The 14,613-nt window shown below is 36.0% G+C and overlaps 1 protein-coding gene across 1 annotated transcript in view; it reads left to right on the forward strand.

Moving 5' to 3' along the window:
- Nucleotides 1-495: 495 nt before the first annotated feature.
- CCDC18 (coiled-coil domain containing 18) overlaps nucleotides 496-14,613 on the forward strand; it is a 22,647-nt gene continuing 8,529 nt past the window's right edge. Inside the window, exons 1-14 of the mRNA XM_010174670.2 lie at nucleotides 496-629; nucleotides 843-993; nucleotides 1,264-1,431; nucleotides 2,376-2,485; nucleotides 3,370-3,498; nucleotides 6,120-6,216; nucleotides 6,945-7,066; nucleotides 8,620-8,929; nucleotides 10,280-10,383; nucleotides 10,493-10,653; nucleotides 11,315-11,535; nucleotides 12,337-12,447; nucleotides 13,231-13,362; nucleotides 14,127-14,261. Of these exons, the coding sequence (XP_010172972.1) occupies nucleotides 499-629; nucleotides 843-993; nucleotides 1,264-1,431; nucleotides 2,376-2,485; nucleotides 3,370-3,498; nucleotides 6,120-6,216; nucleotides 6,945-7,066; nucleotides 8,620-8,929; nucleotides 10,280-10,383; nucleotides 10,493-10,653; nucleotides 11,315-11,535; nucleotides 12,337-12,447; nucleotides 13,231-13,362; nucleotides 14,127-14,261 (2,082 nt within the window). The 5' untranslated portion in view covers nucleotides 496-498. The remainder of the gene's footprint in view (nucleotides 630-842; nucleotides 994-1,263; nucleotides 1,432-2,375; nucleotides 2,486-3,369; nucleotides 3,499-6,119; nucleotides 6,217-6,944; nucleotides 7,067-8,619; nucleotides 8,930-10,279; nucleotides 10,384-10,492; nucleotides 10,654-11,314; nucleotides 11,536-12,336; nucleotides 12,448-13,230; nucleotides 13,363-14,126; nucleotides 14,262-14,613) is intronic.

The following is a 14,613-nucleotide window of genomic DNA, read 5'->3' on the forward strand; positions in this document are numbered from 1 at the left end:
TCCGCCTCGGGTCCTCCCCGCTCTGGTTGTTTTTTATTTCGCTGGTCACTGGACAACGAGGCAAATTTTGTGTGTTCGTTGTGTGTGTGCTGTTAGTTTTGTAGGTAACAGCCCCCGGCCTGTTGGGTGGGGTTTCTGAAGCGACTAACTGAGGTGTGTTGTACAAGAGCCTGCCAGCTAACGCATAGCAAGCTCTCCAGTTTCCGTAAGTGGCAATTCATCGAGCTTCTCATGCTTTGCGAATACACACACAGCTATTTTTCTCAAAAAAAGACAATTTGTACAAAATAATTTTTATCAAGTGAATGTGTGAAGAAGTAGTGTACAAAATGTATGCTTACATTTGGAAACTGAGTATTTATTTTTTCTTTTTTTTCCCTCCTTTTTTTTCTATTTGCCTTATTTTGGTGTCTTTAAAAGTATCTTTGCAAATAATGTTCATGTACATTTAACCATGTTTTAATATTAAATACTATTCTAGCCATATGTGTGGTACCAATGGAATATAGTATGTGGAGTTGTTCTAAAAGTGCTGCTGATGAAGACCTGCTTGCAAATTTACATTCATTACGGAATCAGCTGAGGAAAACTGAAAAAAACCTACAAACTGTAGAGGAAGAGCTTTCCAGGTATAAGTGTGTTTGGGAATGAGAACAGCTGGTCTCTTCTAGTGGAAATATGTCTTATTCAGTATCATGAATTATTGCGAGTAGCTCCTTCTGTGCTTTTCTTTTGAATACTTTTTATGAGGAATTTAAAAAGAATAAAGAAAAAATGAAATAAGAAATAAGAAAAAGAATAAATGAAAAAATGCAACTTTTTACTCTCTCTTTTAGCACTAGTACAAGCGAACCTTATGGCCACTGCCTTGCTGAGGCTGTAGGTTTCACTCTGGAGGACCTTGTTCAGTCTAGTTGCAACTATCAAGGTGTTTCCAACTGCAAGAAGGATGCTGGTAAAATATCTTGCCAGGATTTTCAAAGCAAATATGAAGTAAATATTGCACTTCATTACTTCTTTTTATTACTTTGGTTTTCTATTCTTTGCTGTGTATATGAATATTTTTTTGCTTTTAGGGCTTGGAGTTGATACACTCCAGCCCTGGGCACTTATATTAATGGAGCACTGTTAAACATAATATGATTTAAACACACTCGTTCTGCAGAGTTTCCATTGCTGTATATATTGCTAACATATGCATATGTAAGACTGTGTGTGTATGTGTGTATAGATATATATTAAAAAGCCCTTTTTTATGTCTAGTCTTACTCAGTATCCACATCTTCTTATAAAATTGTGGAAGAAAATGAACATCTTAAGGAGAAGGTGGATGCCCTTCATGAGCAAAATGCATCTTTGACTTCTCAGAACCACTACCTAAAGAACAGAGTGGAAACAATGAATTTTGAATTGATGCAATCAAAAACAAGAGTAAGTATCTTTAGTATATTCATTGAAAAGAAAGAAAAAACCCAAACCCAAAAAACTGCCTCAGTGATCATGACTTCTGAGACTGTAATTCCAAGCAGAAAGTACTATTTTTTGTCTTGTCTCAGTCTATCTAAATCTAATATTTAAACTTTAAAGTTTAGTATTCTCTTTTTTGTAATGTTCAGCTTAATCTTGGAACAGAATAATTTGTAATCTATTTCTCCATGAGCAAAACAACTATATTAATTTTGAATTCTATATATTAGTGTTCCAAAGTTTAATCTAAAGCCAGTAAGTCACAAAATTAAGAATACACAAAGAAAATAGTTCAGTAATGTGTTTAGTGCTGTACATTCACATCTGAGCTGCATTAAGATTAATGTAAATAAAAATGGCACAGTAGTGATTTGTCTAGGAAATGAAAAATGTTGACCTTTCAGGTTGGATTAATATTGCTATTTTGAAAAAGTGAAGGTGAGTTAGAAGGAGATATTTACCTAATAAATCATTACTGATTTAATATACATTTGTAAGTACTTTTTTTTTTTTTTCAGGACAACTGTATTGTATTTGGTTTATATGTAACATTAATAAATCATAGTTATGCTTAATGCTTTTTGTTTGAGAAATGTTATCTCCAAGACAGTACAAATAAGTAGATAAACAAAATGTTTGACTGTCTGGCAATCTGTGGAAAAGCAAGAGACGAGATCAACATATAAAGAGGTCTCTGCTAGACAGCATACCACACGGGAATGGTGCCAGAGAACTTCAAGGACATTAAATGAGCAGAAAATTCGAGGTCAGTTTATGTAGTTGAACAAGCGTCTTCTACAGCAAGGTTGAGAGCACTGTGTCATTCAGTAAGCAGATTGTTCTTATGCATCTCACCTGAACGTATATATGCAAGTGTTAATGAAACCCCAAATATGTTTGTATTTCAGATTTCTTATCTTGAATCGACTTTAGGTACACGATTAGTCAGGATTCCGAAGCTGAAAGAACAGATTGTAAACTTGGAAGCAGAAGTTTCTGCTCAAGATGAAATTCTGAGGTAATAAGTGTACTTTTAAACCAACATTTTATTGTGGTCTGCTTGCTAGTCCAGTCTCTCTTTCACAGTGGCATAATTACTGGTACTGTGTGGGTCATGTAATCTGAGGCTTGAAACTTTCATTTTGGAGCCATATATAGGAGGAGGGAGGTGTTTTATTTTGCACTGAATGTACTTTAAGAAATGGAATAAAAATAATAAAGGCTGGTAAATGAAACCAGTTTATAACGTATGCTAAACATGAATATGCCCTTATAAGTGACTGGAGTGATTGAATGCTACATGACTGTCTATATTCTGTAGTAAACAAGCATATATGTTTTCAGACATGACTGTGCAGCATGTAGCGTAAAGGATTCTTTCTTCATTAATATATTAATTGAGGCAAGTGTCCAAATAAAGGTAGTGTAAAGACTGTCCAGAGGCTGTCAGGAAGACATAACTGACTGTCAGTTTATCTTACAACCTCATGCTATATAATATTCAATTAATATCTCAGTAGTCTGTCTTCACAAAAGAAGCAAAATTACTTATATTTAATTTATAGTTTAGTGTTATTTCCCACATGTGTGTCCTTACCAGTCATACCTATTGCCAGAAAAATGGTGATTTCTATGTTCAGATCCCATAACACAAAGTCAGCCATCTGGGTCTTTGGCAGTTGTGACACTTGATGCCTATTGGTGAGGTCTGGGCACCACTCCATCCTGCAGGCATACTCCTGGGTAGTCTGGAGAATATGGATGTTCCAAACCTAATTTTGAGGGTTGCAGCATGTTTGACTAGAACTTCTCAAATTTCATGTGCAGAAAAGAACATTAAAAAAATCTAGTTTCTTTACAAAAAAGTTTTTATTTTTTAATTATGTTTTGTTTATTTCCTAGAGATGCAGAAGATAAACTAGTTCAAAGCCAGAAAACAGGGATGGAAAGAGAAAACATGTTGCAAAGATATAAAAAGGACTATAAAAATCTAAAAATGGAGTTAATTGAACGAAGCAAGCAAGGAAAGAGGTAACTAAGTAATTCTAATAAATTGAATACAAAATAATAACTCCTAAGTTTATTTCCATTAGCAGGTGTTTACTTTGTGGAATTAAATTATTTCTCTGCTGTGGTGGTTGCACTTGGTTAGCAGCCAACACAGCCGTTCACTCTCTCCCAGGGGACAGGGGAGAGAACTAGGGGCAAGGGTAAGGAGACTCATAGGTTGAGATAAGAACAATTTAATAACTGAAATAAAATAAAACTCAGAGTAATAGTGATATTAAAATAATAGTGATAATAACAGTAATAAAATATGCAATTGGGTGATACCCAGTGCAACTGCTCACCACCTGCCGACCAAGCCCGGCCCGTTCCCAGATAACGATCCCAGAGGAGCGACAATCCTGAACCGAAACCACAATCTGGGAAAAGTGAGAGCCCGAGCGAAAGCCAGAGAGAACCAAAAGAGGAAGAGCCCCTCACTAATATACTGGACATGACAGGATATGATATGGAACATCCCACTGGCACATCCAAATGCCAATTTAGCTTATTAATTTAAATATTCCTGGCCCCTTAGATCTTGCACTTGTAGACTAACAGAACACAAAGTCCTTCACTTCCAGTGACAAAAATGCAAACACTGGTGTGTTATCAGTGTTTCTCTCATAACAAATCCCAGGCTGAAACCAAAATACAGTGCTATTCTAGCTACTAAAAGTAAACCTAGCTCTGTCGCAGCTAAGAGCCAGGACACTGCTTTAAGGATGTTATTTAAAAAAAAAAATGGGGAAATTCCATGTGAAGATCCTAATTATTTAAATAGGCACTTGTAAAATCTTGGAATTTGCTGGTAGTTGCAGGCTGATACTGTACACTAGTAACCAGTTTATCACCTGTTTTTTCCCTTCTGAATAGATGTTCTGCAGTGGAGAGCTGAAATGTATCCAGAATATATTTTTCCTGAATTATTTTTTACTTTGTCTTGCAAGAACTCACAGCGTAGGCTCAGTACTTAGTGTTCAACAGTACCGAGTGCTGTATTTTTAGGCTTGTTGTGAGGAAAGTGATAGAAGCACAACTTAATTTTTATGTTATCCTTAATCTTACCTGTCTATATGGTACTGCTGGAAAGGGTACTGTAATTCCATCCCAATCCCCATTTCCCTTTCCTGTCACCTCTTTTAGCCTAGTGGTTGTGTGGCTGCTGGGAGGGTTAGGTAATTTCTTTTGACTGTTGGAAATTACCATATACAATCCTATCACTTCCAAAATGTAATTTTAAAGAAATGAGAGAAATAAATAAGAAGGTTCCTACCTGCCCAGTTCATTTAACTGTATTATCTAGGGCAAAGATTAACTGAATTAATGACTTAGGAAAGCATTTCTTGAGCCTTTGAATGCAAAACCCTTGTTTGACTTGTGTATCTACCCATGAAATTATCTCTGACCTTCCTATAGCTAGACAAATGGAAATACTGTGGGGCTTGTGCTACTGATGAAGAAATGTGTTGATTTATGTTCACTGTTCATTCAGAGCATGTAGGGTTGGAACTAGCTGTACTTAGTTACCACCTGCAAATGTAAATATTTTGGTACTTTAGAAAAACAGAACTTCTGACGGGTGTTAAAGGCAACGTACAGTGTTAGTATTAGTATTAACAATTATTACATTTTGCTTTTAATCAGTAATTACAACCACTTACTATTCTTTGGCCAAGCAAACTGAAGTGCTTTAGACTAACCCTGTTTTGTTTGTTATTCTGAAATCCCTTTATCCCCTTCCCTGAATACTTTTGCCATCTCCAAGAGGGCAGTGGTCCTCAGACTGAGGAACACCGATCTGAGGGTAGGCTGTTCTTAGATGAGGCACTTGCCCTGTCCTCACAGTTCCCTTAGTAGAAGAGAAACAAATGTTATTGAGCAGTGGTAGTTTTTGTGTGCCTGTGTTGGGTGTCCTGAACAGACGGCATACCTGAGCTGTCCTGAGGTGACTGTTCCAGCCTCTTCCCTAGTGAATAATGATAGGGGAAAGTAAAGAAGGGGCAGGGGTGCAGAGCAATAGAGTGAAGTAGTAGGCAGGCTGGGTTGCTATTTTGAACAGTTGCTCACCTGATACCATCCCAGTCTCAGCTTCCTTTCCTATTATTGATGCCATCTCTCCAGTATCCTCCAAATAATTTATCCTTTGATCAGTTCCTGTCACTCTCACCATAATTCCATCACAAGAGCTCCCTTCAGTATCAAAATCTTTTCTGTTCCTCTTAAGCAGTTTGAATTTTAAGGAGTAGTGCTATCTTCTGCTTCCTTATACATTCCTATCCTTATCCTTCCATGCTACCCCAGTCCCTAAACCAGTCTTTAAGGGCCAGGAGGATTATTTGAATCAAACTCTTCTTGAAGGGGATTCAAAACTATTTATTTATACATTTTTAGTCTTACTAGAATTTTGTTTAGGTTAATATGTAAAAATGATATTTAAAATTCATTTATGCTTCATGTGAAACTTTTCTTATCCAGAGCTTGGAAAGTTGGAAGAGGAAGGGAAGATACCTGGAGCAATTAATTTAGTAATTGTTTTCAGTAACTGGAAGAGATACATAGTGACTGAAATTTGTGATTTTTAAGGTTGTTATGCTTCTTTGCAGAGCAGAACAGCAAAGAAATGAAGCTTTGTTGAATGCAGAGGAGCTGACAAGAGCTTTCGAAAAGTATAAAGAGGAAATAACTGAAAAATTAGAAAAGGTAAGGGATTTTTCTTCACTTGTTTTTGCCGTGCTATTATGACTTTGCTTCTTCCAGTAAGCTAGGCAGCAATCAGCAATGGGTTCACCAGGGGGTCAGTTGTTTCTGCTTGTTGGTGGGAAAGTTCTATGTGGTGATAACTTCAGTTTTCCAGTTTTAAACAGTCTGGACAGTCTGCATCTTTGAGGTATCCTACCACTGCTGCTGTTTCTTCTGTCTCTCGCTTGCTAGATGGGAATTTTACATTTTAAAAGTATATGATCTTTTTAAAAGAACTCTTTTGACTCCATCTGTCTAACCTGTTCAATGAAACATGAGCTAGGGAAGAGCTAAGAAGAAAATGAAGTCATTTCCCAGAGTTCCAGTAGTCAAAATTTTTAATACTTCCTGCCTTGTGGGAGGAGAAAATACAGGCCTAAGACAGCTCTCATAGACAATTTTTATTTGATTAGACTTCTTTCCTTGTGTAAGGAGATTGCCAACCACAAATATACTCTAAAATATTAAACCAAAATAATGTTACATTTTTTTCCCCAAATAACAGGAAAAAAGAAAACTTCTTTGCCCCTCTCCTTTTCTTCACAACAGTGAGCAACAGAATTATCTACGGGCTTACCAGAAAGAAAAAAAGAAACAGCATAGTGTTTATAGTATTCTTTTAAAAAAGCCTGTTGGCCGTGGAAGCTCACATTATTGTTGTACAGTAACAAAAAAAATTGCTTTTTAAGGTTAAAGCTGAAGAAGTAGTCTTGCGAAAACGTTTAAATAATTGTGAAAAAGAAAAAGAGATGTTGACTGAAAAGTGTGTCAGCTACAGAAAGGATCTAGACCTCCTAGAAGAGCAATTAAGGTAACACAAAAGCTTTTAAAAATCTCTGTACAGTTATTTGAGAAGAAATTACACATAATAACAGTCACTGTCAATGTGCTGCTCAATTCACGTAGTTCAAACCAAATCGGGACCAGCATCAATGAACACTTAGGATCAGTATCAGCAATATAACAGACAAGCAATAATATTAAACAGGTAAAAAATGTTAGCATACACTTACACATTTCTAAATTATTTTCTATAACCAATCCTTAAAAGTTCTAATCTCAAATGCTACCACATATTTCCAGTAACAAGAAACATCCTGTCAAGCCTTCTGGGAGCACAGGTTCCCTTGGTCGCACACTGCATCTGTGGGAGATGTGGGTGCTCTGGCTTTGTGTATGCCTGTTCTGCTGCCTGCAGTGCCGGTGAGAAGCCACCCTATGACTTCACTTACACCACCCAGTGTGAGTCCCTGCTTACTGCACACCATGTCGTTAGTCCCTAGCTAGAATGAAGGATGCTTTTGGCAGGCAATGCGGAGGCTGCACTCAGGCCTGAACGGAGGTTGAGATGCTGGCTGCAACTTCTGGCAGTGTCAAACCAGGTTTGGACTGCTACTCTGTTTCCACTCCAAAGTCCTTTTCCCTCTGTTACAAATTTTTCTCCTCCTTATATGTTTCTTTTCAAGCTGAACTGCCCTTTGTTTCAGAAGTCTTTTGGTAATTCCCTCATTACTTTAATGAGAGATGACAGCCATCAGCTGTTTGTCTTTAACATTATTAGGTTTAGACAAACACCTTCTCAGACAGTTTTGGGGATCCCATTCACAGGCGCTGTCCATGCTCACGCTCCTGTCTTCACAATTGTTCTTTAGGCCATTTTGGCAAGCGTGGGCAGCATGTGAGCGCTCTTAGACTAGCTTGAGCCTGATAAATGGCTTTCTGCTGCTGATGGGGTTCTTTCCTCTAGACTGCCCTCTTTTCTTTGCTAACTTGCACTGGGTTTGGCATTCATCAGGACCTTTGCTGAGCTAATCCAGTTTGCTAAATCAACAGGTACCTGAAAGGTAAATAATTTGTGATGGACTAAAAATACAACTGGCTCACTGTACAGTCAGATATGAGGGGAGAGAAGAAATAGGACCCCTCCCTCTCTTGTTAGTAGCAGAATTCGAGACTAGCTCAGTTTTAGTATGTTATCTTCATCCATTGTGATTTTAGGTATCATTGTATAGTTATTTTATAATTTTCTTAAATTTCCTTAGCTTCAGCACAGTTAAAGCCTCCTTGATCTCTTTCCTACCAGTGACTCCTGATAGTGCTTAAAACTTTAATAAGTTGCTTAAGCACAAGTAGTAGTTTATTCTCTCCTTTTGTTTGTTGATAGCAATTTGCATCTTGGTCCTTAGTAACAGTGAAACCTTAGTAAAGCAGTGAAAACTTTTGTCCTTTGTGTAGAGCTAATCCTAGATTTTGAGAAGGAGGAAACTAGTAAAATGGTATAGTTAGGGCATATTCTTCTCGTACGTTTAGTAATTAAAATCCTCTGTGTTGAGCTATTCCTTTTAAATTCCTTTGCTTTTTTAGGCAAATAAAGGAAGAGAATCGTAGCACAAAAGAAGAAATTAAGACTCTAGAGGCAAAGAACACTGAAATGGTATCAATGCTGACCCAGTCTGATCAGAAGATCATTGAACTTGAGAGTGAACGTAGTGAAAAAGAAATAGTACTTAAAGAAAAAAATGCTCTAATAAGTGAAAATGCAGAGCTGAGAGCACTTACTGCACAGCAACATAACCACTTGAAATTATGCTGTCAAGAAATTGAAGATTTGAGGGAAGAGCTCAACATACTAGAAACTATTATTTCCCAGTTGTCTCCAAGTACATCTGAAGAGGTACAGTAACTGATACATCCTTAAACATTGTATTATATGTCTTAAACAGTTCTGACATTGCATGTAAATCCTGTGATGGTCTTGAGAAGTAATCTGAGTAAAATATCTTTGATTTTCAAGATGCATGGATGACATGTTTTCTTAATTTAAATATTTAACTTTGTCTTCTCATTCAAGAACAAGGAGTAGGTGCTTTGGAAATGATTAATTAGCAAGCATTTAAAATTACACTTTCTGTTCCTCTCTTCTATGTATTGATTCTTCAGATGTATGTATATTCTCTAAAACATGAGGATGTCCTATTATGTGGCACAGAGGTTCTTCTCAGTAGAACAGTATGACATTTCCTGTATGGCAGACACATTGTGTCACGCAGCCAAAGTCAATGTGTCAGTCTCAGAAATGGAGAAGTTAGAACAGGAGAGGTGTTTGTAGGAAGTTTTTTTTACTAGGAAAGAGAGGGCACAACTTCTGTGACTGCAAATGAACATTTGTTTTACCAGGATGAACCCTGGCTTATGAGCCTGAGGCTTGTGCTGGTGAAGTTTATCACTAGACTGACTGTGATTGGGAGACTCGTGAAAAAACACAAAATTGTGAACTCACTGGGGTTACTGGAGGAACTGTTTGGGAAGGCAGGAAGGGCTAGAGAGACTTATGAGGTCAGGAGTACAGATTGTGTCAGATCTTTATTTTTGAAGTATAAACGTGAGTAGCTGTAATGAAAACAAAATCAAATGATGCATTCTGTACAATTTTGGAATTGCCAAAGTGACCTCTGCTGAAGAGAATATACTAGTTTTGTATAAAAATTATGTTTTGTTCTATTGTGACCGTAGACATTTATTTGGAAGAGCCTTAAAAATTGTTTTAGGGCCCTTTTTGGAAAATACGATTAAATTTTATGGAAAAAATTTAGATTATTCTAATAATTTAATGAAATATTCAGAAGCCCTCTGTAACTTGAGGGGAAAAAAGGGTATTAAGTGCAGTCATCAATATCTGAAAGCAAGCATGATGTGAGAAGTTCAAAACATGGAATTACTGATAGTATCTCCAGTTATTTAATTTTTCACAGCATAAATGTCCATGCTTTAGTACCTGTACAAAAAGACCTAAAGGAATGGTCTCAGTTTCAGAGGACCTATAATTTATACTAATGTGAGACAAACCTGCAGTGCTCTGCAAGCACTTACTTTGGAGAATAATTTTAATGATCAAGTTGTCCAAACTTTTAACATCCTGGTGTATGTGTCTTAAAATTCATATGCTAATATAGCACATAAATTAATCATGCTGTGAAGCAATAAAAAGTCGATTTTGCATTGATCTTTTTCCTTTAACTTTTAGTTTAAATGGCACCACTTGAAACACCAGCTCTCCAGTTCTTCAACAAAAGCAGCTCTCTCTGAATCTGGTTGTGAGTCAAATAAAGCTTTGATTGCAGACCTAAGGTATAACTTTCTCATTACTGAATTATGGCAAGAATAGGCAGATAATAAGGTGGTGTTAGAACTAGCATGTAGAAAGAATATTAAATAATTGTCTCCTCCTTTATAATAGCATTAAATTGGCAATGCAAGAAGCAGTAATTCAAAAGCCTTGTGCAAACTTAACTATCTATACTGGAGCTGAGGATCTTTCTAATGATAATGATGGACAAGAAAATAGCAGGTTATGTGGCCTGGAAACGGAACCTGTCAAACTGGCCAGAAGTCAAGGAGGTAAGCTTACCGAAATAGCTATGCAGTTCTGTCTGATTAATCCACACAATAGGAATTTTTCGGTGGGGTTTAAATTGTTTTTATAGTGTTTTTAAATATATCTCTGTGAACTAACCAGTATGGTTTGGTTGAACAGGGAGTATTTTGCCACCTTGGAATTCTGGAAATTGCCATGTTCTCCAGGCACAATATTCTTCTTTCTCTTGCTAGTTAAGTTACTTGTTCATCAATATCCAAGCTACGAGTTGTGTTAAAATAGAGCCATGTATTTTTTCTTCAGGCAGTTACGCTAAGGGCTCCATATTTTCTTTGGTTCTTTTCTCTGTATCCTGCTGTTGCAGAATTTCTGCAATCGATACTGCAATTACTATTAGGACTGCTCCATGAAATAACTTTAGAGGACCTATATAATGATGCTGTCTTCAATTTTTTTGTCTGTTTGTCAGGGTTTTTTTTATTTGCTTTCATAAGCTGCAGTGTTCAGTTACATTATGGGGAAAAAATAAACAGAATTATTGTTTCAGAATACTATATATGTTAGTTTAATATGCTGTTATTAAATCATATTTCTCCTCTCTTTGGTTTGTGTGATTATTTGCTGGAGTGCTGGTTTGTGTCTTCTTTTGTAAATTAATCTTAAATTTATTTTTTCTACTTGGAGAGAGGAGAAAATGTCAACAGTTGGAACTTATCAGCAAACAATTTGAAAAGGAGAAGCAAAGATTCCAGAAAGAGATAGAAGAGTTGCGCACTAAACTGACAAAAGCAGATGATGACAATTCTTCTTTGAAGACCAGCATGGCTCAGAGAGCCAGACAGTTTCAAATCATACAGGAAGACCTATTGAAGAAGGCTTCAAAAACTAGTAGCTTAGAGAGAGAAGTAAGTTCTTAACAGCACTGAAAAAATACGTCACTTTTTGTTTAGTTCAGTAATCAAAGATAGCCAAGACAATAGTTATGGAAAAACTGCAGTTGCCACATTAACTTCGAAATCTGGCTTATTTAAGAAAAAGTTGAAATAAACTTTTGAGCAAGCAGAAGAACTTAAAGATAGCAACCTTAATTTTTTTAGCTGTCAGAAATCTTGTTTTAAAGATGATGTAGTTAGTAAGCTTTACTACTACTATATTGATTTGTTATATGGAAAGTGTGCACAGTCTTATTGCTTTGTTATGGTTGAATTAATATGTAATCTTAAGAAATAGATGTTGGAGGAACAGTTGTATTTTTTTTCTCATTAAATGTTACTAGAGATTAACATTGTTACTGGAGAGTCACGAAAGAAATTAAGCTTCAGCTAGCTCTTAGCTGGTTGAATAAATTAAAATGCTAATGTTTACATTCTGGTGCTAATACCTTTATAGAATTCGAGCATAATGGGATTTGCAGTATTTCCTAATAATGGCCATAAATGTTATACATCTGTAATAGCTAATTAACTCATGTCACTGAAAATTATCACAAATTGCATAAATTTGAGGTAGGATGTCCTGAATTCTTCTCTGTAAGTAATAACGTTTAATAGATCATACAAAAATAAACAAACAATGAAATAATTAATTAAAAATACTAGGAAATAGTAGTAGCTAAAATGGAATTAATGGTAAGAAAGTGTATACAAATACTTGAATAAACCCAAACCAGTTGTCTTCATGCTGTTTTGTGCCATATTTAATTTCAGATAACAAAGAAATCTTCTCAACTTTCTGCACTTGAGAAACAGTTGGAAGAAAAGACTACTGCTTATTCCACTGCTGCAGCAAGAAATACTGAGTTGGAACAGGAACTCATGGTAAAATGTTCTCAGTGAGAAACTACTTTTATGTAAAAGGACATAAATGGAGATTAAAGTTTAAGTCAAAACAGTGTTATTCCACATATTCAAAATGGATAGACTTTCAGATCTGCTAAACAATCTGTGCAGTTTTTAGACAGGGCTGTTTTTAAAAACTGAATCTTGCTTCAAATAACATTTTTTTCCCTGCTTTTGAATATGGTAAGTTATTAATGGACATGTTACTTTTTCTTTGTGATGATATGTGCAATGAAAATCTGGTCCTCTTGAAATATTGGAGTGTTGCCATTTGTTTCAGTGAAATACATGTAGAGCTGGGAATAAAAAAAGTCTTCTAAATAGTAATAAGTGAAGAAGGTGATCCAGCACTTGGAGCAGTGTAAATTTCAGTCTGGGTATTGTTATACAAACTCTTCTAGTTTTGGGAAAGGGTCTAAGGTTGCCTGAAAAGGAAACTATTTCTGTGGTCCCTTTCCAATGGAAAGGTGTATTTTAAAGATTCCATCTTTTTGTCTTTGTCAGAAGTTCCTTGCTCCTGTTGCTATAATCTGTGCCAGTAGTCCACCTTGGCAGACACCTTGTCTCTGTGTAGTGGCTGCATTTAGTGGCATTCTATACCTATGTTATAGTGTGACATCCTTCAAGATGAAACATGCTGTGTATAACTTCAGTATTTTCTGTGTTTTATGAAATCGAGGAATTTGATCATCAAATGAAACACTATTTAATATCACAGCTAAATACTTTTATTAAGTCTTTTTTGTTGGTGCTGTTTCCCAGGGAAAAAACAGGCGCATTCATGACTTGGAAACAACTATCAGTGAAGAACAGGAGCAAATAACTTCTGCTTTTGAAAAAGCAAAGTTGGTTCACTTTGAGCAGCACAAAGAGATGGAGAAACAGATTGAACTAGTAAGACCTTCCTTGTATGCTAGTATGTATGAGTGATATACTTGGTAACTTTCTTCCTATATTAATTGCTTTCTTTTTAGTAATTCTGAGGCAGATGTCCAATGAAAAGTTACACTAAAATGTTAAATCTTCTACCTACCTTTCTTGATTTTAGTTCATTTTCCATCTAATACAATCTCATGATTTCCCTCTGAGATATTCTATCCTCTTTTCTGCTCAACTGGAGAGAAATAGGGACTTGGGAAGAATACTGTTGTTCTTCGCTCCAAACACCTAGGGGGGAAAAAAAAAGTATAGCTTTTTTTCTGCTGGAGTTAAACCATGACAGCTTCTAACAATATTCTCTCATTTGCTGAACCTCTGCCAGCCTGAGCCTTATGACCATCTGTGTTCAGGGAGAACTGTCGGTAGGTTTCTCAGTCTTTAGAGAAGAATTCTGTTGCTTCGTGTAATTGTGCCTATTTCTAGCTGTTTAAGAAGCTTATAATCTTTTACAAAAGAACATATGCATGTCTTACTGTCTTGGCTGATGACACATTTAGACTCTGCCTGCCCTCATTCTCTTGATTCTCCCATTGCTTTGAAATATTAAGCATTTGTGATTGCTTGATATTTTTAAGACTGTGCAATACTGCTGATATTAGGAATGTATTTACTTTTCATTCTTAAGGTGGTGGGTGAATAGAAATGGATGATATATCTAGGTGCACAAATTCTCTAAAAAAGCTTATTAAAATAATAAACCATGAATTACTTATGGACAGCTTCAGACACAGCTGGAGAAAAAACATCAAGAATTCATTGAACAAGATAAAATAATATCTATTTTGCAACAAGATGTTATACACAAACAGCATCACATAGAATCATTGGATGGGCTGCTGATAGAAAGCAGAGAGGTAAGGTTGGCTTGTGACTTTCTTTAAATACAAATCAAACTAAGTGACTAATAATGTTGAAAAGCATAGCCATAAACACATGGGAAAAGAGGAGAAAATGAAAGATGCTTATGTTTTTGCTTCTTAATTGTCTGAATAATTGACTGAATCTTGTGTAGTCCCCAGCTACTGCTACTATACATTGCACAAACTTTAATGACCTTTCATTATTTTCTGTCTTAGCATTCTATTTATGCCTCTGGTTTGCCCCGTGGGCAAAAAGAGCTGGTTAAAGAAGAATTGCATGTATTCTGCACTAGGTAGAAAACCAAGAATGTCCTATTATGGCAATGTTTTATTCCTTTTAATTATT

This window comes from Antrostomus carolinensis, unplaced genomic scaffold (assembly GCF_000700745.2).
Source record: "Antrostomus carolinensis isolate BGI_N321 unplaced genomic scaffold, ASM70074v2 scaffold44528, whole genome shotgun sequence".
In the NCBI taxonomy this organism is placed as follows: domain Eukaryota; kingdom Metazoa; phylum Chordata; class Aves; order Caprimulgiformes; family Caprimulgidae; genus Antrostomus; species Antrostomus carolinensis.